This window comes from Bufo bufo, chromosome 9, assembly GCF_905171765.1.
Source record: "Bufo bufo chromosome 9, aBufBuf1.1, whole genome shotgun sequence".
Classification (NCBI taxonomy): Eukaryota; Metazoa; Chordata; class Amphibia; order Anura; family Bufonidae; genus Bufo; species Bufo bufo.
In genome coordinates this window covers 199,101,752-199,127,812 of record NC_053397.1, presented here as the reverse complement: position 1 = coordinate 199,127,812, position 26,061 = coordinate 199,101,752, and the positions used below count along the sequence as shown (strand labels likewise).

Here is a 26,061-nt window from a genome sequence, read left to right as displayed (position 1 = left end):
TTAGAAATAAAGGAATGTCCAGAGTTTTTATGCCCGATAGGTGCGGATTGTCCTAGATGCGGTATAAGTCCTGCATCCTTGTTACACATGTTCTGGGACTGTGCGGAGCTCCGGAGCTTCTGGACCGCGGTTCTGGCCTTTATAAAAGATGCATATAATATTACGGTTCCACCTGGGCCATCATCGTCTGGGAGTACAGCGTTTGCCATTTCAAGCTAGGAAACTGATAGCCAGATACTGGCTTAGACCCCAGTCTCCGTCTAGGGGAGAATTTCTAAATAGGATGTCAGATATACTGCGCTTAGAAAAAGGTGTATATATTAAAAGACAATGTGTAAGTTTAATAAAATAAGGGAAAATTGGGAGAATTATAGGATACAGTGTCCGGATTAGCCTTCTTTCCTAATTATGCTGCGTGGTGGGAAGTAGCGAGGACCCCGTTTCTCCTTGCTTTCTCTCTCCTTTATTCCAATTAGCTTTGGACTTGTGTTGGTTGAAAATGAACAGAATGACATAAGATGGGTGTGAAGTGTACACCATTGGCTGTTCTCTGGAAGTATAGATAATGTAACAGGTTTTGGACGTCGGGCCCGTTCCATCGCTCGGGTGGGGGGGGGGGGGGGTCTTTTGTTTATAAATCAAAAGGAGGTAGGAAACTTGGTTTGTCCAATTGATATTGTGTAACAATATTACTTGATTTCATGTACATCTTTTACTATGCTGGATGTTACTTATTGTACTCACGAAATTAATACTGTAACTGATCATGTGATGCTTTGATAATTCCTTTAGTGGCATGTATATTGTACAGACTATTTTCTTTTTTTATTTTTGCAATTTACAGAAAATTGTTAATAAAAAATATCTGATAAAAAAAAAAAAAAAATAAATAAATAAATAAAGGAATGACAACATAGAGAATAAAGGCTCCAGAATTGTTATTACATGGGGAATGCAAGTAATTACTAATAAAAGACATGTCAGGAGCGGTGACAGCTCTTTAATAACTCTGACCTGTGTTTTAAAGGCTTCATCCGTTAAGTTCTCAATTTTTTCCCCAAAGCAAATCAGAAATTCTTCTATTTTCTTGTCCACCACTTCAGAGCTGCACATGAAAGAAAAAAAGTCATATTGTACAAAAAAAAACATGTAATAGATGCGTCCGCTCATCTCCTGATTGCAACACGGGACACCCTCTTACAGGCCCCTCTCTCTGCACTGGCACAGGGATGGAAGGGATAAATATTAAAAAGCAGAACCCACCTGGATCCTGTCTCCAAATACCAATCCTAATCCAACATCCCACACACATTCCTCCTCTGTTCATATAACTGTACTAGAGCTCCGTTCAAAGAAAGGCTTCGTTCACATCTGAGCTGAAGGCGGTTCTCTGTCGTACAGTCTGTGAAAAATGCTGTGCTTTTTGCATGCTGCATAACGGAGACCCGATGGAGTCAATGGGGTATGTCAGTCAACATTAATGTCCGTCATGCGCAGGATTAGACAATTCCGTTATTTTCGCTGTTCTGCTCTTACACGGGGCACAAAGGATAGAAGAATGCCAATCTGAACTAAGCCTTAGCAATCACTGCTACGTGTTCATTCTGAGGATAGAGGGGGCACAGCAGTTGGCCCCTCCACTGGTCAGGTAGTGATGGCCTATCGTAGTAATAAGTCACTACTTAAAACCTAAGCGTATAACCAGCCCGTAAGTCTCACTCATTGTAGCACCCCAAACTGCTGTCTACATAGAGGAGATTTGTACAGATCACCCCCCCCCCCCTTGTAACCACACGACCCAGCATCTGCTCTGTGTCTGTACGTTCCTGCCATCAAGTATTTGCAGATCAATATCATTAATGGATTTTAGAGCATCCAGACAGAACATTCTGCAATTCCTAGATGAATACATTGTGTAACCAGAATGCTGTCTGGACACCTCACCAGTGAATTTAAAGAGACCATCTCTGCCCGTGTATGCATCCTTACAAGACCCCTGACACTCTGTACTGAGGTGTGTGTATGTATACATATGTATACATACATACATACATACATACACACACGCGTACGTGTATATATATCTATAGAGAGCGCACACTGTAGATGAATGTATGAGTGGCAAGGCTGGAAAACAACGCAAGTCAAATCTATAAACCTGTCGTGTTGATCCAGAGGAAAGCAAAAAACTAAGTATTAAGCACATACTGTCTCTACTAGGACAGTGGTACAGGGGGTTGTACAGTGAGTGCAATCATCCCTTTAACCGCTTCACGTCCGCCCATAGACTATAAACGTCCTATGGGTGGACGTCTATTTCTGACAGCACGTTTTAGAACGTCCTGTCAGAAATAGCAGCTGCACGCTAATCGTGCAGCTGCTGATCGGGTTGCCCGCTGTCAGTGACAGCAGGGCAACCCTAAGACAAGGCAGGGACAGTTCCCAGGTGTCCCTGCCTTCACGATCGCTGCAGACACAGCGCTCACCGAGCGCTGTGTCTGCAGAGAAGGAAGCGCTGTGCGCTTCCTGTTCCGGCCCGGCGGTCATGTGACCGCCGTGACCGGAGAGTGCAGGGGCTGTGTGAGGTCTCTCAGAGACCTCGATCAGCCCTGCTGTGAGGCTGTACAGCGCTGGATTGCTGCTGTACAGCCTCTATAGGGGTGCATTTCCACTGTAACTGGGGCTACTATGTCAGCCCCAGTTACAGGACAAATCAACAGTGAAAAAAAAAAAAAGAAAAAGTGAAGCAAATGTCCCCCAGAGGTCTTGTATGACCTTATGGGGGACGAAAAAAGTGTAAAAAATAATAAGAAAAAATAAAATAAAATAAAGTTTCACAGGTAAAAAAAAAAAAAAGTTCCCAAGTAAGGAATAAAAAAATAAAATTAAAAATAGAAAAAATAAAATAGACATATTTGGTATTGCCGCGTCCGTAAAAACCAGCTCTATAAAAATATCACATGATCTAACCCCTCGGGTGAACACCGTAAAAAAAAAAAAAAAAAAAAATGTCAAACCAAGCAATTTTTGTCACCTTGCATCACAAAAGGTGCAACACCAAGTGATCAAAAACGCGTATGTCCCACAAAATAGTACCAATAAAACCGTCACCTCATCCCGCAAAAAATGAGCCCCTACATAAGAAAATCTCTCAAAAAAAAAATAAAAACTATAGCTCTTAGAACATGGAGACACTAAAACATCATTTTTTTTGTTTCAAAAATGCTATTATTGTGTTAAAGTGAAACAAATAAAAAAAAGTATACATATTAGGTATTGCCGCGTCCGTAAAAACCAGCTCTATAAAAATATCACATGACCTAACCCCTCAGGTGAACACCGTAAAAAAAAAAAAAAAAAAAAAAAAAAAACTGTGTCAAAACAAGCAATTTTTGTCACCTTGCATCACAAAAGGTGCAACACCAAGTGATCAAAAATGCGTATGTCCCACAAAATAGTACCAATAAAACCGTCACCTCATCCCGCAAAAAATGAGCCCCTACATAAGAAAATCTCTCAAAAAATAAAAAAACTATAGCTCTCAGAACATGGACACATTAAAACATAATTTTTTTGTTTCAAAAATGCTATTATTGTGTAAAACTTTAATAAATGAGAAAAAGTATACATATTAGGTATCGCCACGTCCGTAACAATCTGCTCTATAAAAATGTCACTTGACTGAACCCCTCAGGTGAACGCTGTAAAAATAAATAAATAGAAACTGTGCTAAAACAACCAATTTTTTGGTCACCTTGCCCCATAAAGTGTTATAATGAATGATCAAAAAATCATATGTACCCAAAAATAGTACTAATAAAACTGGCACCTTATCCCCTAGTTTCCAAAATGGGGTCACTTCTTGGGAGTTTCTACTGTAAGGGTGCATCAGGGGGCTTCAAATGGGACATGGCATCTAAAAACCATGTGGAGTTCCTTTTCTTCTGCGCCCTGCAGTGTGCCCATACAGCAGTTTATGACCACATGTGGGGTGTTTCTGTAAACCGCAGAATCTGGGTAATAAATATTGAGTTTTGTTTGGCTGTTAACCATCGATGTGTTAAAGAAAAAAATTGATTAAAATGGAAAATCTGCCAAAAAAGTGAAATTTAAAAATTTGATCTCCATTTTCCTTTAATTCTTGTGGAACGCCTAAAGGGTTAACAAAGTTTGTAAAATCGGTTTTGAATACCTTGAGGGGTGTAGTTTCTACAATGGGGTCATTTATGGGGGTATCCACTATGTAGGCCCCACAAAGTGACTTCACACCTGAACTGGTCCTTAAAAAGTGGGTTTTGGCAATTTTCTTAAAAATTTTAAGAATTGCTTCTAAACTTCTAAGCCTTCTAACGTCCTAAAAAAATAAAATGACATTTCCAAAATGATGCCAACATAAAGTAGACATATGGGGAATGTTAAATAATAAATATTTTATGAGGTATCACTTTCTGTTTTAAAAGCAGAGAAATTGAAATTTAGAAAATTGCGAATTTTTCAAATTTTTGGGTAAATTTGGGATTTTTTCATAAATAAAGGTGAAATATTTTGACTCAAATTTATGACTATCATGAAGTACAATGTGTCACGAGAAAACAATCTCTGAATGACTTGGATAAATAAAGGCGTTCCAAAGTTATTACCACATAAAGGGAGATATGTCAGTTTTGCAAAATTTGGCCTGGTCAGGAAGGGGGCAAAGGGCCCAGATGGCAAGTGGTTAAAGAGATTGTTACTGATTAACTATTGCAAGGATAGGTCCTTACTAGGGTTGAATGAACCCAAACTCTAAAGGTTTGAGTGGAATTCGTAGACGGAATGCAAAACAGAAGCCTTTAAGAGGCATTCTGCTTTTATCCATCATAATAGAAGTCTAAGGCCAAGCATAATGGATCCGTCTGGTTTCCTTTATGCAGGACTTTGTTTTCCTTTCCGTCCTCCATAACGGACTTCTATTATGACGGATCAAAGCGGAGTGCCTCTTAAAAGGCTTCCGTCTACGAATTCTATTATAACGGAATCCATAACAGAATTCCTACACCACCGAAACCTGTAACGGTTCTGAAATGGCGCAGTCCTTATCTAGTACTTGGTGGGGATCACAGCCAGATCTCCAATCGATCAGACACAGATGAGATATGCCGTCAATGTTTTTAGGGATAAAACCCCATTAGCCTTTATTTTCTACACATAGACCTCAGAAATATGGATACAGGATATGGTTTTCTGCCACACAAATCATTTTTGTGCATACACGTCGCCAGAACCGGCAGGTTACACATGAATCTGCACAGATTGCTGTAGGATTCTTGATCGCACTGATGTTGTAGGTCACAGTGATCTGAAAGATATCATTTGCAATTAAACCCCATTACACTCACTTGAATTTATTTGCTTGCGTCTCCACAGTGACGGAGAACCCCAGAATTCCAGAGGTATTTCTGCAGGTTGGATATACATGGTACCTGCAAAGGGGTTGAATGGTGGTAAATATTTCTGCCTTGTGCATGACCACCACCTGTAAACTATGAGCTGCGCCTGTGGCCTCTTACCCGAGCGTCTGCTTGGTCCTGAGGAAGTCAAAGCAAGGTTCCTCCATGTGCATCTGGAAAAATTAAAGTCTAATTAAATCCCTTGTGAAAGTAAATGACTCCATTACATTATTTATTTTACTTCGGGTCCATTCACAAGTCCGTAGGTGTTTTGCGGATCCGCAAATCGCGGATCCGCAAAACACGGACACCGGCAATGTGCGTTCCGCATTTTGCGGACCGTACATCGCCGTCGCTCTTATAGAAAATGCCTTTTCTTGTCCGCAATTGCGGACAAGAATAGGACATGTTCTTTTTTCTTTGCAGAACGGAAGTGCGGATCCGGACAGCACATTCCGGCCCAATTGAAAATGAATGGGTCCCCATCTGTTCTGTAAAATTGCAGAACGGATGCAGACGTGTGAATGGACCCTTAGGCTGCATTCACACAACCGTACGTGTTGTCGACCGCAAACCACGGAACTGCAAAACACTAGCACAGGTCGTGTGCAGACCGCACTGTGGGGCCACAATTCACAAGATGCAGCGAAAGATAGGACAAGTTCTACCCTTTGCAGCAAAGAGGCACAGACCCAGAAGCATACGGAAGCGTGAACGCCGCCGGTCCCCCCGTTTTGCAGGTTCAAAGCTGGCGGTCCACAATACAGGCACAGCCGTCCCACGGTGGTGAGAATGTGGCCTTAGGCAGCTCAAAGATGAATGCCATTACCAGCAGGTGTGTGCAGGTCTATGAAGAGGTCGTATCTAGGTTAGCAGAGCCTATATAAATGATATTGGTCGTTATCCATAAAAACCAAAAGGTTTAAGGCCAAGTTCTCTCACTCACACACACACACACACACCATAAATAATTAGCTACTGAATCACTATGAACTCCATGACAAAAGCCACAAGTGTGAAGGCACATTTACATGGCCAGATGAGCAGCAGATTTCCGGGAAGGAATGTATTTACACCACATTGATAAATCTCCTCCAGATTTCCTTCGATTAGTACACAATAAAACTTCCAGCAGACACCAGTAGGGGGAGCCTAGTGAATAGGAATGAAAATAATATATATGCAAAATCTCTTTACACTGAGCTCCCTCTAGTGGTGGCTCCAGGAAAATATTATGGATTTATGTTGAGAAGTCGGTAGAATAAGTTTAGCAGCAGGAACCCCGCTCAACAAGGGCCCAATTAGCAGTCATGTGGTCTGCCTCCACGGGAAATATACCACTATATTTAACTTATTACAGTCAATATATTAAATTTTCTGCAAAGTTGGCAGTGTAGGGGACCCATTGTGTGTCATCCAGGGTCTGATAATGATACATTTAAGCACAAAAAAACAAGGTCTGAAATACTTACCACCAGCAGCTCCATCAGTGTGTGATCACGTAAATTCCTAGCACCCGACTGCAAAAATCAAAGACACCGTAATTAAATACGAGAATAGCCCCCTTTCATTTCCTACTAAGGCAAGGGCTACACGGCGACAGTTATTACGCAACTTCTTATCGCTCAAATGTCGCCCAACAATTTTTAATGCTAGTCTATGGCGTCGCACAGTGACATACTGCGACAAGACAGTTGCAAAAACACCATCCAAGATGGATTTTTCTACGACTGTCGCATCGCAGCATGTCGCTGAGTGACACCATAGACTAGCATTATAGAAACGGTTGTGCGACTTTTGAGCAACATCAATGTCGCGTGACACAAGTTGCAGTGTAGTTGTACCCCATGCCGCCGTCTAGCCCTAGCCTAAATGAGAAGCTTCAGACTCGGCCACGTTCCTACCTGGTAATACACGGTGACCTCAGAGTTGGAGTCGCCTTTATTCAGAGACTTCACTTTACACAGATGGTGAGAGGTCGGCAACTCGACCACCTGGAACTGCACCGGGAACTTGTTCTCCAGAGGCAGAAACTTCAGCTTACTGAGGAATAAAAGTGGTCACGTCAAGCAGAGGGAGAGAACAAGCCGGCCAATGTCACCCACGGTTTCTTCATTATACTTCAGAGTGGTGCTGTCTGGAGCTAACATTACAGATTTTATCCCTCGTCCCATCAGGGCATCATAAAATGGATGTCAAACTACTGCCTTTTTAGCATCACCCTCCCACTAAAAGAAGAGGACGGTCACAATGCAGACAGCGAGAGCTGCAGGCATCAGCTATGGCAATGGGCTGTGACATCAATCAAGTCGAGATGGGAAGAGTTGCCACCAAGGCTCAAAATAAACTATTGTTTAAAGGGTTTCGGTCACCCCAATTTTCGCTATTAAACAGGATGACATTATAGATGTGAAAATGTCACCTGAATTTAACTCTGCATTTCTTTTAAAAGTATGCCCCCGTTTTCTTTTATTATATACAAATGAGCCTCTAGGAGCGGGGGGGGGGGGCGTTGCACCTGCTCCTAGAGGCTCCGTTCGCCCACCTCATTTCCACGCCCTTCTGTCTTGATTGACAGGGCCAGGCCAGCGTTGGTTCTCCTGCCGGCCCCGTCTGCCGTGTAAATCTCGCGCCTGCGCCGTCCAGTATTCAGCGCAGGCGCAGTGAGAAAGCCGGCTGCCAATAGCAGGCCACGACATGGACGAGCCTTCCTAGCATCACCCGTGGGCATTAGAAACGACGCGGGTATCGGGAAGCAACCTGTGTGAGGGGCCTGGACATTAGAGGAGGGCATTATAGGGTTTGGATAACCCCCTTTAAAGAAACGTGAACTTCTAAAGTGATTTGCATGCCATATAAAAGCTGTTAAAACTTTTTTTTCTCATATATACTGCATCACTGCTGCACACATGGATATGTTCAGAAATGTGAGTAGGGGCTAGAGAGACTGACAGGTTCCCTAAGTGTTACCCATGTACCAGAGAGACACTGATGGCTGCATTCTATCGATCAGTGCACGCCATCAATCACTGTATAGCATGTTCAGAAATGACACATATCACAGGTATATATAATCTCACCTTATAACGTAATTCAGGAACTCTGCCGACCCCTGGATGAAACAAAATACACAAGAAAAAGGATGTTTTATCAAAACGCACCATCTGGCAGTAACATCTTACAATTACACCAAGAACGGGCTCAGGTGGAGAGCAAACACTGCTCATTGCATGCAGAGATGCACAACGCAGCTCATTGGTATTCCAGGGCTTCAGTGAGAAGACCGCCATCGCCAGCTCAACGTGCTGATGTACGCCGGGAATACAAAGAGCCGCCAGAGAGACAAAAATCCATTTCCTCTATTTGTTCAGCACAGAAAATCATGGATAGAAGAGGTTTGAGACCCTTTCACATAAGAGAGTTTTCCCTCCGGACGCGATGTGTATAGTGAACACACAGCATCCGGACTGAATCCTGACCCATTTAATGGCTCTGTGCACATTTTTCACCTACCATCTCTGCGTTCAGTAAAAATCGCAGCATGTTCTATATTGTGCATTTTTTCACACAGCCCTGGCTCCACAGAAGTGAATGGGGCTTGCGTGAAAAAACGGAAGGCATCTGGATACAATGCGTTTTTCACTGATGGTTGCGTTTTTCACTGATGGTTGCAAGGAGATGTAGATTGTTATTCTATAATTTTTTTTCACGCCCGTGAAAAACACATGCAATCCAGATACAATCCGGATGGAAAAAACGCACACACTGAATGCAATCTCCGGAAAAAAAAACTGATTGAACTTGCGTGTAAAACCATCAGGTTTTTTTCCGAACAGATCCTGACACAATCTGTATCGTTCGTGTGAAAGCGGCCTTATAGAGACACAGAAATGTAATGTGAAGGTGCGGGGTCATACAACAGCCATTTACCATGAAACTCTATACACTCACCTTACTGGTGAAGTTGCCTTGGACCAGGCCCTCTACATATAGACGAGACTTAAACTGCTCAACAAATGAGAGTAGTTGTTCCAAAGTCAATCCCTTAAGAATAGTGTGGTATTTTTCCATCATGGACCAGCGTTTACATTCCAAAATCAGGAGCCGCACATCCCTGTAAGACAGACAAAAATTACAAAACTCAGCACACTGAAGAGATGTGATTTCCTCTACTGGATATATAGGTGCAGAAAAAAAACTGAAGTAAAAAATAATAATAAATTACCGCAGGTCACAGTTGTGCAAAAATCTGATGACTTTTGCGATTTAAGTAACATCTCTAGAAATACATGTTTTTCCCAAAGATGCACCAAACATCACATGCCGGCCAACATTTGAAAAATCTGGTGCAAATTACACCAAGGCAGACTGAAGAAAACCCGATTCCCCTTAAGGTAAGTTCCCCACTTAAGATCCATTCACATGGTGACTTTTTTGTCACAAGCATTTTGGCGCAGATTTGTGCCATTGAGCTGATGACACCCGTGTGGAATCTGACACCCATTGGGAAGCCACGCTGCCTTTCATGTGGCCTCGGTTTATAGCCAAGAGGGGAAAAGTCTCAAAAAGACTTTTAGCCAATTAATCTACCTACTCATCGAGTACTTACTTTCCCAGTTTCTCAGGTTTTATCAGCAGGTTGAAGTAAGTCTTTTTAAGCTGTTCTGTGATCATTTCGTAGACATCAGCAGAAGCCGTGAAGTCAGCCAGGTGATCAATGATCAACTCGAAAAGGAGCTTAAAAAAATTATTTTATTTTTTTTTAAAAAGTGTTAATAGGAGAAAAGTCAATAACTTATTTAAGTGCCCACTCTTAGAGTAACTTAAAGGGGTTGTCCGGGTTCAGAGCTGAACCCGAACATACCCTTATTTTCACCCAGGCAGCCCCCCTGATGTTAGCATCGGAGCATAAAATGCTCCGATGCACTCCCTTGCCCTGCACTAGATCGCGCAGGCTCTTTTGTTTACAATAACGCGCTTCCGCCCGGCACTGTGTTCGGTGACATCACCGGCTCTGATGGGCGGGCTTTAGCGCTGCCCTAGCCGTTTTACTGGCTAGGGCAGCGCTAAAGCCCGCCCATCAGTGCCGCTGACGTCACCGGGCTTCCTGGCAGCCCCGGTTCATCACCTGATCTCCTGAAAATGCCTTTGCCCTGCGCGATTTAGCACAGGGCAAAGGAGAGCATCGGAGCATGAACTGCTCCGATGCTCAAGTCAGGGGGGCTGCCGTGGTGAAAATGGAGGTATTTCCTGGATCAGCTCTGAACCCGGACAACCCCTTTAAAGGGATTTTCCGAGAATTTTGAACAGATAGGTCATCATTATCTGATCAGTGGTAGTCCAACACCCGGGACCCCTGGTGATCAGCTGTTTCAGAAGGCATTCGCAGCTTTCCCTAGGCCATGTGACAACACTTTCAACGGTAAAACAGCCTATGTACGGCTCAGGGCCATTGAAGTGAATGGTGCCGAACTGCGATACCAAGCACGGCCGCTATACAAAGTACAGCGCTGTGGTTGGTAAGCAGAGAGAAAGCCATGGAACAACTGAGAGCACTAGAGCCTTCTCAAACAGCTGATCGTCGGGGGTCCTGGGTGTCGGACACCCACCAATCAGATACTGATAACCTATCTGGAGGATAGGGTCATCACTTCAAAAGTCTTGGAATACCCTTTAAGTAATAAGTAGTGGAATCCTAGAACAAACCCTTACCCAAAGCAAAGACCCAACCTCTGGAGCTGCCTGTAAGATTAGGTCAGAGAACTAATGGCTTCCATTCATGAAGGCAATCTGCGTGCAATAACCTCATACTCACTGGCAGCTTGTGATTGAATCCCTTCACTTTAATAACGAGTCCATGTTCCCCGGCCACCAGTTTATATTCTAGCTGAGCCACATCCGCTTCATAGGCCGGCTCTGCCAGTGTGTGTGCCAGAATATTAACAAAGATGTCAAAGAGAACCAAGCTGAAATAAGAGGAACAGAAAGTCACTACGGGTAAGAGCAACATATGGCGACACATTAGGTTAACAATACTAATTAATGAATGGTTACAGAAGACAGACATAGGATAATATCAAAATGATTGCGTCCAGCATTTATTAGATGGATGTCAGTGTCTAATATCTGTATACCTAATAATACCTAGAGATACCTGTATATCTAATGTCTGCACCCTGAGCAACGAGGCTGCTGTGAGAGATATGCGATGTGGCTCAAAGAGATGGTCATGGCATATCACTATACATGCTTTATAATCAGTGCAGGTCATACCTCTGGGATCCCCACCACTCCTAAGAATGAAGGGGGGGTCACAAAGCTAATTTATAGCGGATACTCGTCTAAACTTCCCTGCACCGTGGCACTACAGACGACGCACTTGTGCAATGAACTGAAACACAGCCCCTTTTACATAGAGCTGGCCTAGGCAAAGTTGCGACAAGGCTGTGGCGATACTGCGAATGCTGGTGCCTTCTCAAACAGCTGATAAATCGGGGGTCCCAGATCCCCACCGATCAGATACTAATGACCTATCAAGGAGATAGATCATCAGTATAAAAGTCTCAGAAAACCCCTTTAACTCATATTTTTGGTGGCATTTCTCACAGGAAGTGACTGCAATGTGTGAATAAACCCCATTAATTGTAGATGGTTTATGATACAAAGCCACCACCTGTGCTAATGACGTGGCGATTAGTGTAGAGCGAACTTCTGTTTTAAGTTCGGCTTCCGGTTAGCGGAGAATCCAGATATGGATTCCGAATTCTGTTGTGGTCCATGGTAGCGGAATCAATAATCGGCCATTATTGATTCCGCTACCACGAACCACAACGGAATTCGGAATCCATATCGGGATTCTCCGCTAACCGGAAGCCGAACTTTAGACGCCGAACTTAAAACAGAAGTTCGCTCAACACTAGTGCCGATCCTACAACCCAGCGATCCAGTCCCCACAGGAGTGGCTGTGATCTCCTCTAAACGTCTGGGCTCACAGAAGACACAAAATTCATTTCCAGCTTGTAGGTGTAGTGTCTCCCTGATCTCCATCATGTCTAGAGTCACGTATTTCTGTACTTTTCTGCTTCTGTCTCCCCATATGTGCCACGTAAGAGTGAACCATGAATGTGAACCCTTAGAACTTTACACCCCTGGTGGGCAGGAGTTCCCAAACTTACGTTTCAGGTGACTGTTGTATCAATGGAGAGATCAGATGAAAGCGGATGTAAGCTAAAAGAAGAAAAAGTGTTTAAGATGCAGATCTTCAGTTCCAACTATAACTTCAGGATATATTTTAGACCAATAAATATAAAAGCACGGCTCAATTAAGAAGATATCTTGAATGTATTTCATACCTTTTGGGATCTTAAACTTGTTGTCCTTCTTGTACCACAGAGAGCCCTGCTCCATGTCCAGTATCTTCACTGGATATTCTGTGTCTGGACAGTCTGAGGTCTTCAGGGTGAAGTCAGTGGCTGCAGAAGCAATGATAAGAATGTAAATCCCCTAAGGACTGGTGAGGACAAGATATAAACCCTGAACCTCCTCACTCCAGTACTTACCAATGAACCTGTTCTCAGCCGGCAGATGAAGATCTGGGTTTACAGGAAAATCAGTGGCCCATAGCTCTTTCCATTTCGCATCAATCTCTGCAGAGAAATAAAACATAGTGACATAAGACTGCATATAGTGCTATACAGCGCATGCACATCTGTTCATCTATGTACCTTCAATGCCGTACTGAGTGCCAAACCACTTCTCCCTCAGGGTACATTTGCCTTCGTTGTCTGGGGATAGGAGCAGCAAGTTTGCTTTTTCAGGGGTTAGTTCTCGAAGAGCATCAGAAATGACCTGTACAGACATGAATAAGGTTAGTCACCATTAAAAGGGAATCTGTCAGCAGTTTTGTCCCTATGACACTGTCTGACCTGTTACATGTGCACTTGGCAGCTGAAGACATCTGTGTTGGTCCCATGTTCATATGTGCCCGCATTGCTGAGAATAAATTTCACAGGACCAGGCAGGGTAAACGTCATCATGCCTGGACCTGTCAAAGTGCAGAGGGCGCAGCAGCTGCAGAGAGAGCTGAGCCTCTAAGTGTAACAGCAACGCCTTTGTTGTACCTAGCGGCTCATTTGCATATAATTTTCTCCGAAACGCGGACATGGGACCAACACAGATGCCTTCAGCTGCCAAGCGCACATGTAACAGGTCAGCCAGTGTCATAGGTACAAATCTGCTGACAGATGCCCTTTTAAGCAAAACCCCAACAGCCATACTATGCAAAATATGCAGAATGAACAGAATAAAACTTCAAGAGGACCTATCACCATAAAATGCAGTGTAATCTGCAGGTGGCATGTTACAGAGCGGGAAGAGCTGACCTATTTAGTTTTGTGGGAAACGATTCAGCAAAACTTGTAATATATACATTTATATCTATCCTCTTTCTGACTTCATTGTACACGGGGAGGTGTTATCAGTGATGTGTGTAAAGCCTCATTCACACGTTAGTGTTTTGGTCAGTGATTTCCATCAGCGATTGTGGGCTGGGGCCTCCACAGACATAAGGCCCCTTTCAGATGAGTGAGCTCCACACTCCAGACTCGCAGCGTGCGTCAGGGAGAGCACCTGTCCTGACCTCCCAGCACTGACAGGGCTCGCATAGTACTATATTGAGTTAGGATGCTATGTCACAGCATTATGTCAGTATTATCTAATACATTCCAGAACTGTATGGGTTACATAGCATCATAAATGAATAAAATGCCATGCGACCCAGTCAGTGCTGGGAGGTCAGGACGGGAGCTCTGAGTCCGGAGTGTGGAACTCACTGGTCTGAAAGGGGCCTAACGGAAAGATCTGCACTTGTTCTGTGTTTAGAGCCACATCTGGTTTTAGCTCGAAATCACTGACCGAACACTGACCATGTGAATGAGGCTTAAGTGTGTATACAGAGATAGCTGTCAGTCACCGATAACACCTCCCCGTGAACAATAAAAGCAGAAATAACTGATAATGAAATGTATAAGTTACACGATTTACTGAATCTTTTCCCACAAAACTACACATCAATCTACTCAGCGCCTCCTGCTCTATAACCTGATGCCTGAAGACTGCATTGCATTTCATGGTGACAGGTCTCCTTTAAAAATTAGAAAAAGGAATCAAAAACTAGAAATTTCAAATCTTCAGCTCCACAGAGAAAAACCTAAATTTCACGCTCCATACATTCATAAATGATGTAGAAACCAAGCAGCCAAGAGCTGTCGGCAGTAACACTCACCTCAGGGTTGTACTCGAAGAGGAGCTGGTCTCCAGTCAGGAAATCTTCTTTTGGGAATAGCTGCATGTTCTCACAGATATTCTCAGCATACTCTATAGGATCAGTCTTAAAAAAAAAAAAAAAATTATTATATTTTAAGATTGATAGAACTTCAGCTGGTCATAAACCTGCGATGTAAACCTATAGATGCACCTCACGTCCTATATATGTTGTATTCGTTAACGGCAGTAGCTATCCTAACAGAGGTAAGCGTGAGAGGCAAAAATCCAAAACCCTGCTCCCATCATGTTACTCACAAACCCCCAATATAAAGGTAAGGGCTCATGAACGCGACTGCTGGATGTTTTGCCGTCCGTAAATTGTGGATCCGCAAAACACAGACAGTGGGCGTGTGCATTCCGTATTTTGCGGAACGGAACAGCTGGCCCCTAAAAGAACAGCCCTACCCCTTGTCTGTAATGCGGACAATAATAGGACATGTTCTATTTTTTTGCAGAACGGACAAACGGAAAAAAGTATGCACACGGAGTAATTTCCGTTTTTTTTTTTTTGCGGCCCCATTGAAGTGAATGGTCCCACGTACAGGCCACAAAAAAAAAACAAAAAAAAAAAACACGGGTACATGAGCACTTAGACGAATGTCCAACTACTCTGTAATACGGATGAGATTAACACTTTACTGCCACAGATTTTAGGCGCAGATACATTAGTAAATCTGGCCCACGGCACTCCACAGAGTACTGCAGCCTTTCTTATTTAGCTATTGGTGGTGATCACAGAGCACAAACCCCCACCAAAGAAAAGGTGTGACAAATATTTATGACATGTGGGAACACTTAAAGGGATTGTCTCATCTCAGACAATGGAGGCCTCCATTGTCTTATAGGGGCAGGTCCCACCGCTAGGACCCGCACTTATATCGGGAACGAAGCTCCGCAAAGTGATGGCTGGAGAACTCTGGTCCGGCCACAACCAAGCTCTCTCCCCATAGAAGTGAATGGGAGCGCACCGGGCACGTCCGGCCACCGCTCCCATTCACTACTATGGGCCCGACGGAAATAGCCTATCCAGTGCTCGGCTATTTTTGGCGGCCCCATAGAAAATAAATGAAGGGCGGCTGCATATGCGCAGTGCACCCTCCACCACTTTCGGGGCCCCGGTTTGGATACAGGTGTGGGTCCCAGCGGTGGGAACCGCACCTATCAGACAATGGGGGCATATCCTAGTGATATTCCCCTATCGTCTGTGATGAGACAACCCCTTTAACCTCAGCATTAGCAATTAGCGTTTCACTCAATATTTTTGGTACCTGCTCCTGATAGTGAAATTCATTGGCCTCAATTTTCTGAATTTCCCGGAAGATTCTGAAGAGGTAGAGACAAAGAATCAGGGAAAGTCACAATTTTCTGTTTCCATTATATGGACTAATACCTACCTCTCTTGTGGGCCCAGCTGCTGCAACATTTTCAGATACTGGAATACGAAATGAGTAACCTAAAAAAAAAGAAAAAATTTACACAAAAAGTAACCTCCTAACATGCATACATAATAACGTCTACTGACCAGCCTAGAAAGATAACCCTGTGCCATTGCTTAAAGATGGCTGTCACATCTCCTGACATGTCTGTTTTAGTGACTATGTGAATCTCCCATGTAATAGTGATTCTGGAGCATCTACTCTTATGACTCTATGATATGCCATTCCTCTATTATTCCTGCTAGAAGTTATGAATTAATTATGGAGAGTTTGCAGTGAAGGTCCAGATGGGTATTACCAGTAAAGGGGGGGGGGGGGGGGGCCCTGCATTGTCCGACACTGGCAACACTGATTGGATAGTGTCAGACTGTGCAGAGACACACCATCATGGTAACACCCATCTGGACTGTCATTGCAAACTGTAATAATTCATTCATAACTTCTAGTAGGAATAATAAAGGAATGGCCCAACATACAGTCATAGGAATAGATGCTCCATAACTGATATTACAAGGGTAACCAGACATGTCAGGAGAGGTGACAGGTCCTCTTTAAAGCTCTGCTGACAAGATGTTTCAGGACATGCTTGAAATAAAAATACTGGAACTTCCTTGTTTTATTAGGTTACACCCACATGTGCGTTATGCTACGGATTGTCTGCAAAGAAATTTCATATGGAAAATCCGCAACATTTACAGTGCAAGCAAAGTGGATGACATCTCAGAAATCTGCAAGTTTTTGATATGCAACATGTCAATTTATGCTGCGTGCATTACCTGCGGCTTTCAAGCTTGGCAATGTAAAAGGATGAAAGCACTTGATGAGCGGCTGCCAGAAAACCAGCCTTTGGCCATTTTTCATTTTTGTAGCGGCAGATTTCACAGAGAAAATCCAGAGCAGACCACATTTTGAGCTAATATTTTTTCAATTGGTCTTTATCAAAATGTTTAGCTGTTTTTGAGATACAGGGGTTAAAGTGGTTGTCCGGGCTTTTAATATTGATGAGCTATCCTCAGAATAGGTCATCGACATCAGATCGGCGGGTGTATGACACGTGCCTTCTCTCATCCTGTTCACCGCTGCCGTCTATGGCAAAGCAGCGGTGAACAGGAAGAGAGAAGGGAGACGGCACGTGCACACTGCGCACCATCCCCTCATACAGCTGATCGCCGGGGGTGTCTTTTTCCGCGCAAGTGCAAAACATTGTAATGCGTTTTGTACTCGCGTGAGAAAAATCGCACATGTTTGGTACCCAAACCCGAACTTCTTCACAGAAGACTTGGGATCGGTGTTCTGTAGATTGTATTATTTTCCCTTATAACATGGTTACAGAATGCATAGTAAAACAGCGCTGGAGGGGTTAAAAAAAAATAAAAAAATAAAAAATAAAAAATCATTTAACTCACCTTAGTCAAATTGATCGCGGCCCGGCATCTCCTTCTGTCCCCTTTACTGAATAGGACCTGTGGTGATTCACCATGGTAAAAGATCATGTGACGTACCATGTGATGACCGGAGTGACGTCATCAAAGGTCCTTTACCTATAATTAATGCTCACCACAGGTCTTATTCAGTAAAGGGGACAGAAGAGATGCCGGCTGCGCGATCAAGTGGATTAAGGTGAGTTAAATGATTTATTTTATTTTTTTAACCCCTCCAGCACTGTTTTACTATGCATTCTGTATTCAGAATGCTATTATTTTCCCTTATAACCATGTTATAAGGGAAAATAATAATGATCGGGTCTCCATTCCGATCGTCTCCTAGCAACCATGCGTGAAAAATCGCACCGCATCCGCACTTGCTTGCGGATGCTTGCGATTGTCACGCAACCCCATTCATTTCTATAGGGCTTGCGTTACGTGAAAAACGCACAAAGAAGAGCATGCTGCGATTTTCACGCAACGCACAAGTGATGCGTGAAAATCACCGCTCATGTGAACAGCCCCATAGAAATGAATGGGTCAGGATTCCGTGGAGATGCAATGCGTTCACCTCCCGCAACGCATCCGCGCGGAAAACTCGCTCGTGTGAAAGGGGCTTTAGGCTGGTTTCACACGGGCGTTGCGGATTGGGGCCGGATGCGTTCAGAGTACGTTCAGTGAAACTTGCACTATTTTGCAAGCAAGTTCAGTCAGTTTTGTCTGCGGTTGCCTTTAGTTGTTCAGTTTTTTCCGCGCGGGTGCAATGCGTTTTGATGCGTTTTTCACGCGTGAGATAAAAAACTGAATGTTTACAAACAACATCTCTTAGCAACCATCAGTGAAAAACGCATTGCACCGGCTTGCGGATGCAATGCGTTTTTCATGCAGCCCCATTCACTTCTATGGGGCCAGGGCTGCGTTAAAAATGCAGAATATAGAACATGCTGCGATCTTCATGCAACGCAGAAGTGATGCGTGAAAAACAACGCTCATGTACACAGACCCATTGAAATTAATGGGTCAGGATTCAGTGCGGGTGCTATGCGTTCACGTCACGCATTGCACCCGCGCGGAAAACTCGCTCGTGTGAAAGGGACCTTAGGTACTGTGCAGCATGAAGGAGAGGAGGAGGCCTAAAGAGAAGCCCTTGTATCTACAGATCAGAAGTTCTTGCAATTTGCTTAGTTTTTCATACCTCATAAAAGTGTTCGTATCCTGTATCTGTCAGAGTGATGGAAATACTGAAGACAGAGTATGTGGTGTTCTGCTCAAAGCCAGTCTCACTGTTCCCTCCAAACAGGGCGAGCGCCCAGCACCTGGGAGAGGAAACCAGAGTCCAGTGTTACAGCAAATCTAAAACATCCACTGACTGGCATTAAGAGACCATATAAAATAGTGCAATGAACCAGCACCAGATGCACAGAAAGGAGCCGAAATGCTTAATGAAGAGCAAAAGTAGTGCCTACATGCAGGAGTAAGGGTGATGCATCCAAACTTCAGGGCATAACCCCTACAGTATCTAAAATTAATGACTACGGACACCTTTGGGAGCTTTTTCTATTATTGCATTGTACCTACTTTGGGCTAAACATCATTTTTTCCAATTGGTCTTTATTAAAAATGGTCAGCCCCTTTCTCTGAACAGCCAAGAGATGCGCTAGTAGCAGGCTCTGTGTTCATACTGTTTGCTGGCAGGGAGCTAAGCTGACAGCTCCTTATCGCTGATCTCCTGACCTCATAAACACTCATGGTAGCTCAATAGCTTGTCTTAGTTAAGCCATATTCTTATCAGTAAGTGGTTATGAGTGATATATACAGCCCTCAGATGATGGCTCAAAGTGAAAGTAAGAGGCTCACAGCTAGGCTAAAAATGTAACCCTTTATGACAAACCCTGCTGAACATTTTTTTGAAAGACCAATAAAAAAAAATATTTTTAGCCCAAAATGAGTAAAATGCAATGATAATTTTTTTTCCCTCATAATGAACACCATAACCTTTAAAGTAATTTTCTGATGCTTAGAACATTGCTGTCAACAACATCAGATCGATGGAGCTCCAATACCCTGCACCCCCCACCGATCAGCTGTTTTGGGCAGCCACCATTGTCAGAGTCCTGAAGCTCAGCTCCCATTCCAGTGAAAGAGAGCTGAGGAGCAGCAGCCAGAAATTACAAGGAGATAAGCAATTCACGTATTTTGACAAATGGCAGATCTGTTTCAGAAATGTTTGCAACTGAAGATCCCATTCCTGGTATCATGCATCCATGTACCGTGCAGCATGTGATAGAGGACTGCAACAAATCTGCTGGATGTAAATATACCGTAAAGGTACATGATCTGCTGTGGAAAATGGCAATTTACGTGTGGATTTTGCTGCAGACTTCACACTGTGCATTTGCAAAGGGTGAAATCCAGGGTGGAAATCCATAGCATAAATGGTTAATTTATGCTGCAAATTTTTTCCCCCCAGTTTGTTTGCTGGTACTGTAACATGCAAATGCACAGTGTTTCAGTACCACGTGGACATACCCTTAAAGGGTTTCTGTCACCCCATTAAACCGTTTTTTTTTTTTTTTTCTTTAATAATAATCCCTATAGTGCGATCTCATGATACATAATCAACCTAATAATTTTGGTTCAGTAGATTTTGGTAAAAAACGATTTTTAAAATATGCTAATTACCTTGCTACCAGCAAGTAGGGCGGCTACTTGCTGGTAGCAGCCGCATCCTCCGATGGTAATGACGCCCCCTCGGCATGCTGATCGACAGGGCCAGGGAAGGTAATCCTTCTCTGCTGGCGCTGTTAGAATTTGAAATGTCGCGCCTGCGCCGTACCTGGCTTCAATCGGCGCAGGCGCACTGAGAGGCGGCCGCTCTGCTCGACCGCTCCATCCTCAATGCGCCTGCGTCGATGACGTCATCGCATACACCCGGAAGAGAAGAATGCAGCTCTGAAGTAAAATGCAGCCTCAGGATCAGTACAAGATAAAACACCAAACATACTCAACTTTGACAACAAACATAAAATATATTCTGTAAAATAGTGTTCAAAAGTGTACTGGACTTACTTCTTGCGCAGCAGGGACAGGATACTGCCTTTACCCTCATGTCCTATGAGCCACGATATATAGTGAAGAGGCTTCACCCTTGAAATAGATTACAATATATTAGCAGAACTCTTAAAGGGGTTGTCCGGGCTGTTTAATATTGATGACCTACCCTCAGGATAGGTCAAATATATCAGATTTGGGGGGGTGGGGGTCCAACATTTAGGCATATGCCATTCACTAGAAGACGAATTACTGGAATAGGATTCTTATGAGGGAAGATATTGCAGTAGCCAAGCCTTTGGGTTCTCTCCTTCTGTCAAGTTGTTAAATATTCGAATCAGACATTTTGACTAGAACAGAATTATTTTTGAGTTTTAGGTCTGTGGAAAAGCTGGGTTATAACCAATGCAACATCCATGTCACCTCCCCAACTGCACGTCACCCAGCATTCCCCGGACTCCCGAATGTCAAATCTGCCTAGCTCAGCAGATGATTTAAAGGGCTGTCTAGGTTTTACTAAGTGATGGCCTATCCTCACGAAAGCTGATCAAGCAGTGGTCCGACACGCTACATCCCAGCTGTCCGGGTGTAGCTCTGCCGCCGGAAGCTGGTGTCAGGACTATGGAGCTCTGTCATCTGTGCAGCGGACACAGCTCGTCACTTCAATGGAAGCGGCGCTGTAGTAATGAACTCTCTCCACTACACAGCCGACTGTGTTGTGTACGGAGCTACACCTGAACAGATGGTGGGTGTGCAGGGTGTCAGACCCCGACGATCAGTTAAGTGATGGTCTATCCTTATGATAGGCTACTGTCACATCATCAGCGTTTAATATTCAGGCTTTGAGATCCGTCACAGGATCTCAAAACCTAAATAAAATGCTTCCATTTCAGGCTACTTTCACACTTGCGTTCAGAGCGGGTCCGTCTGGTATTTGCACAGACGGATCCGCTCCTATAATGCAGACGTTTGGATCCGTTCAGAACGTATCCGTCTGCATTATAGTTTAGAAAAATTCTAAGTGTGAAAGTAGTTCAGACGGATCCGTCCAGACTTTACATTGAAAGTCAATGGGGGCGGATCCGTTTGAAAATTGAGCCATATTGTGTCAACTTCAAACGGATCCGTCCCCATTGACTTACATTGTAAGTCTGGACGGATCCGTTTGCCACCGCACAGCCACGCGGACACCAGAACGCTGCAAGCAGCGTTCGGGTGTCCGCTTGCTGAGCGGAACGGAGGCTGAACGCCGCCAGACTGATGCATTCTGAGTGGATCCGCGTCCACTCAGAATGCATTAGGGCAGTACGGATGCGTTCGGGGCCGCTTGTGAGACCCTTCAAACGGAGCTCACAAGCGGAGCCCCGAACGCTAGTGTGAAAGTAGCGTCACTTAAGGCTACTTTCACACCTGCGTTCGGGTGTCCGCTCGTGAGCTCCGTTTGAAGGGGCTCACAAGTGGCCCCGAACGCAGCCGTCCAGCCCTAATGCATTCTCAGTGGAGGCGGATCCGCTGAGAATGCATCAGTCTGCCAGCGTTCAGCCTCCGCTCCGCTAGCGGACACCTGAACGCTGCTTGCAGCGTTCGGGTGTCCGCCTGGCCGTGCGGAGGCGAGCGGATCCCTCTAGACTTACAATGTAAGTCAATGGGGATGGATCCGTTTAAAGATGACACTATATGGCTCAATCTTCAAATGGATCCGCCCCCATTGACTTTCAATGTAAAGTCTGGACGGATCCGTTCAGGCTACTTTCACACTTAGAAATTTTTCTAAGTTATAATGCAGACGGATCTGTTCTGAACGGATGCAAGCGTCTGCATTATAGGAGCGGATCCGTCTGATGAAACATCAGACGGACCCGCTCCGAACGCTAGTGTGAAAGTAGCCTAAGACATCTGGACAAATCAGTTTAGTCTGGATCCAGTATTATTAAAGAGAAACTGAATGAACCGGATTCAGTACGAATATCATTGTAAGTCCATGGGTGCCAGGTCTGGGGGTTTTTGTTACTGAAAATAACAGATCTGGCACCACTGACTTACATGGATATGCCGGATACGGTTTGTTCAGTTTCACAGACCGCAGCTTGCAGTGGTTTTGGGTCTGGTCAAAAAAAATAATTAACAAACCGGAACAGAATGCATCCTGATCTGGTTTGTTCTGTTTTGTCCCCATTGACAATGAACGGGGACAAAATGGAAGTGTTTTGCCCCGGTTTTGAGATCCTCTGCCGGGTCTCAAAACCGAAATGCAAAACGCTGATGTGAAAATAGTCTTTAGTAAAAGGTGGACAACCCTTTTAAAGTTTGCCTATGCAAGCCTAAGCCTCATACACTGTAGTCTTGATGCACCCAAGGCAAGGACTGGGTCCTAAAAAAAAATTAGAAAATGCTTTTCTATTTGGATCTGGTCCTGATTTGGGCTAAAGAAAAAAATATATATTAAGAAACTGCAGTGTTTGAGGAAGGCCTGAAGATGGCCACTAATGACAAACTCCAATGCCAAAAATGAGAATAGAACACCCGGAGGAGAACTGAATGGACACTTACTTGTAAAACTTTTCCTGGGGTGGAAGAGCCCAAGTTATAGTGAGAGCATGAACCTTCTTAATGGGGACAACTACAAGAATAAAGGAGATGGTGCATTAATACATGGTGAGTCTGTAGGTTATCATGTAATACAAATAGTGAATGTTACACAGACCATCATCAATACCTCCAGTTCCTATTGTTTTAGAAAAATTCTTACATCATAAATTTTTATCAGAGGGGGTCCAGGTACTGAAACCTAAAGCCATCACTTAAATAAAGGGGTAGAAGGCATGCGATGAGCGCTTGTCTGCGATTGGCTTTGTTTGACTATCCCTGTAAAAACGGGGTTAGTGATTTTCAGACACCAGTCTGCTCTTCAGGGATAGTGGACCGTTTCAAGGGGCACAGTGGTAAAGGGGTATTCCCATCTCATACCGAGAACGGAGCCGGGCAGGTGGTGGCCGGAGGACCCCGGGTTTCCCGGGGTCCGGCCACCGCCAAGTACTCTTCCCATTGAAGTAAATGGGAGCGCACAGCACTTGTGCGGCCACCGCTCCCATTCATTTCTATGGGGCCCGACGGAAATAGCCGAGCCAGTGCTCGGCTATTTTCTGCGCCCCACAGAAATAAATGGAGGGCGGCTGAGCATGTGCAGTGCACCCCCCACAACTTTCAGGGATCCGTTCTCAATGTAGGTGCAGGTCCCAGAGGTGGGGCCCGCACCTATCAGACAATGGGGGCATATCCTGGCGATATGCTCCCATTGTCTGCGATGGGAATATGCCTTAAGCTTAACGCTTCTGCCTCTTTGTTTCAGTGATCAGTGGGGGTCTTAGCACCCAGACCCCCATGATGAAATGATAAAAGTGTTATGAAGGGACAGATACAATTTAAAGGACAATGACACAGCACCTGAACAGCTGTACAACACTGTAGGTCTGAGCATGTACTTTAGAATGACCACCACTCACCCACTGTGGAACAGGGCACTACTTGATCACTAGCACAATCACAAGTTCATCACAGAGATAGATATAGATATATATATATATATATATATATATATATATATATATATATAAAAAGCTAAATTACTAACTAATCACCTTTCACTACTGGCACCACCTGCAAAAAGCAGGGCAGCCAACAACCACTGCAGAGAAATGCAGAATTACATGACAGTCTTCAGATGAACTGACATTCATGTAATACACTGACAGCTTCACTCCATTCTGGCTCAGAAGGATGTCAGGCAGGACATGCCCCTCTACGACATCCATATGCCCTACAGGCCATATAGACAGGGGTCGTCTTCGTCACACTACCCCTTTAAAGGCCATGTACACCTTTGGGGGCAATATTTTATTATTAGTGCATTATTTTATTTATTTTATTATTAGTGCATTTCAAATTAAACATACTTTTTACTTTTACTTTGTGCCGGTCATCTAATAAACCTTATCTCTGAATTACTAAAAGGTCATAAACACTTATTTAAGCCACATTCTTATCAGCAAGATAAGAACTGAGCTATAATGAGGTCAGAGTTAAGGAGCCATCAGCTGGGCTGCCTGACTGAACACTGAAAACTCAGATCCTGCTACTAGAGAATCTCAAGGCTGCACAGAGACAGTGGTTCAACATTTTTAACAAGGACCAATTGGAAAAAAAACGATATTCACACAGCTAGAAAAACAATTAACCCTTTGTGACAGAATGGCTCAATATTTTTAATAAAGATCAAATGAAAAAATGATTTTTAGCCCCAAAATGAGTAAAATGCAATCCTAAAAAAACAAAAAAATGCTCCAAAGGTGTACATAGTCTTTAATAAATAGCAGCAGTTCAACCGTGGTTTCAACAAAGCCCTATTAGAAGCCATGAAGGTGACAGGCAACAATACTAATAAACCAGATGGGAGGCTACCATGTTCATCAGCATGTTCACAATACAAACCTCTGTGAAGCGAGTTAAACCCTGGGGTGTCAAAGGGGTCACTTAGGTGGCTAAAATCAGGTTTTTGCAAACCACTATGAAAAGAAAAAAAAAAAAAAAAAGATAATTTAGTTAGGACTGCAAAAAATGTTGTTCATAAGATTTAGAGCAGCAGCAGACGCATCTCATACAGTAAAATGAAGATACCTCTCTCACAACTTACTTATTTGGAATCTCGCTAAAAATCTCCTTCACCCATTCTTCCAGTGTATCGAGCGTTTCTGCAGAGATCAGAAGACAGTGAGTACCAGGATTATTGCAACTAACTACAAGGTTTAGGTCTGCGGCATGCATCCGTACCATTACACTGTACTGCCAGGGTCATGTATTGGGCAGAGTAGTACGTCCTGTAAAACTCCCTCAGCCGGACGTGGGTGTCAATGTTCTTCTCTTTAGGTTCATATTTCAATGTCTGAGCATTTCCTGCAAAATTAATAAGACATCCATGCAGAAGCAGCAGCTACACAGCGTGCTTACAAGATGGCTCCATTGCAGATTTCATTGCTTTAGACAAATGGTGCTGCAAGTGTTGGGATCCCTCGAGCATCGCTGGTTCCATTGTGCAGTGGATCCGTTACAGCTGGGCGGCGCAGTTATAAATGGAGGCCACAAGGCAGAGGTAAACAGAGCCTAATCCAACAGGCAGGACAACAACGTTTTATACGTACAATAGTAGCATGTGTAATGCCAATTGTAACTTGATGGGGATTGCCCATCTGTCTGCATCCCTTTAATGTGCCGAACATGCTCTTGTGAGACTTCAGGGCCAGGCGTGAATATGTTTTCACTGCCTGGCCTGTCAGTCTTAGAGGTGCAGTATGAAGAGGGGCGAGCGGAGCCTCTGGGAGCCGTGAGGCAGAACGGCACCGC

At 43.9% G+C, this 26,061-nt stretch overlaps 1 protein-coding gene across 1 annotated transcript in view; it reads right to left on the bottom strand.

Annotated features, from left to right (window-relative positions):
- The window catches only part of NRDC (nardilysin convertase), a 38,945-nt gene that overhangs the window by 3,817 nt on the left and 9,067 nt on the right, over nucleotides 1–26,061 (bottom strand). The window contains exons 7-28 of the mRNA XM_040407441.1: nucleotides 25,492–25,614; nucleotides 25,355–25,412; nucleotides 25,153–25,226; nucleotides 23,215–23,284; nucleotides 20,683–20,760; nucleotides 18,809–18,929; nucleotides 16,148–16,206; nucleotides 16,022–16,076; nucleotides 14,713–14,817; nucleotides 13,154–13,277; nucleotides 12,989–13,075; nucleotides 12,782–12,901; nucleotides 12,605–12,656; nucleotides 11,245–11,395; nucleotides 10,039–10,166; nucleotides 9,381–9,543; nucleotides 8,510–8,541; nucleotides 7,334–7,472; nucleotides 6,902–6,949; nucleotides 5,550–5,602; nucleotides 5,379–5,462; nucleotides 1,015–1,105 (exon numbers count right to left, since the gene is read on the bottom strand). Of these exons, the coding sequence (XP_040263375.1) occupies nucleotides 1,015–1,105; nucleotides 5,379–5,462; nucleotides 5,550–5,602; nucleotides 6,902–6,949; nucleotides 7,334–7,472; nucleotides 8,510–8,541; nucleotides 9,381–9,543; nucleotides 10,039–10,166; nucleotides 11,245–11,395; nucleotides 12,605–12,656; nucleotides 12,782–12,901; nucleotides 12,989–13,075; nucleotides 13,154–13,277; nucleotides 14,713–14,817; nucleotides 16,022–16,076; nucleotides 16,148–16,206; nucleotides 18,809–18,929; nucleotides 20,683–20,760; nucleotides 23,215–23,284; nucleotides 25,153–25,226; nucleotides 25,355–25,412; nucleotides 25,492–25,614 (2,015 nt within the window). The remainder of the gene's footprint in view (nucleotides 1–1,014; nucleotides 1,106–5,378; nucleotides 5,463–5,549; nucleotides 5,603–6,901; nucleotides 6,950–7,333; nucleotides 7,473–8,509; nucleotides 8,542–9,380; nucleotides 9,544–10,038; nucleotides 10,167–11,244; nucleotides 11,396–12,604; nucleotides 12,657–12,781; nucleotides 12,902–12,988; nucleotides 13,076–13,153; nucleotides 13,278–14,712; nucleotides 14,818–16,021; nucleotides 16,077–16,147; nucleotides 16,207–18,808; nucleotides 18,930–20,682; nucleotides 20,761–23,214; nucleotides 23,285–25,152; nucleotides 25,227–25,354; nucleotides 25,413–25,491; nucleotides 25,615–26,061) is intronic.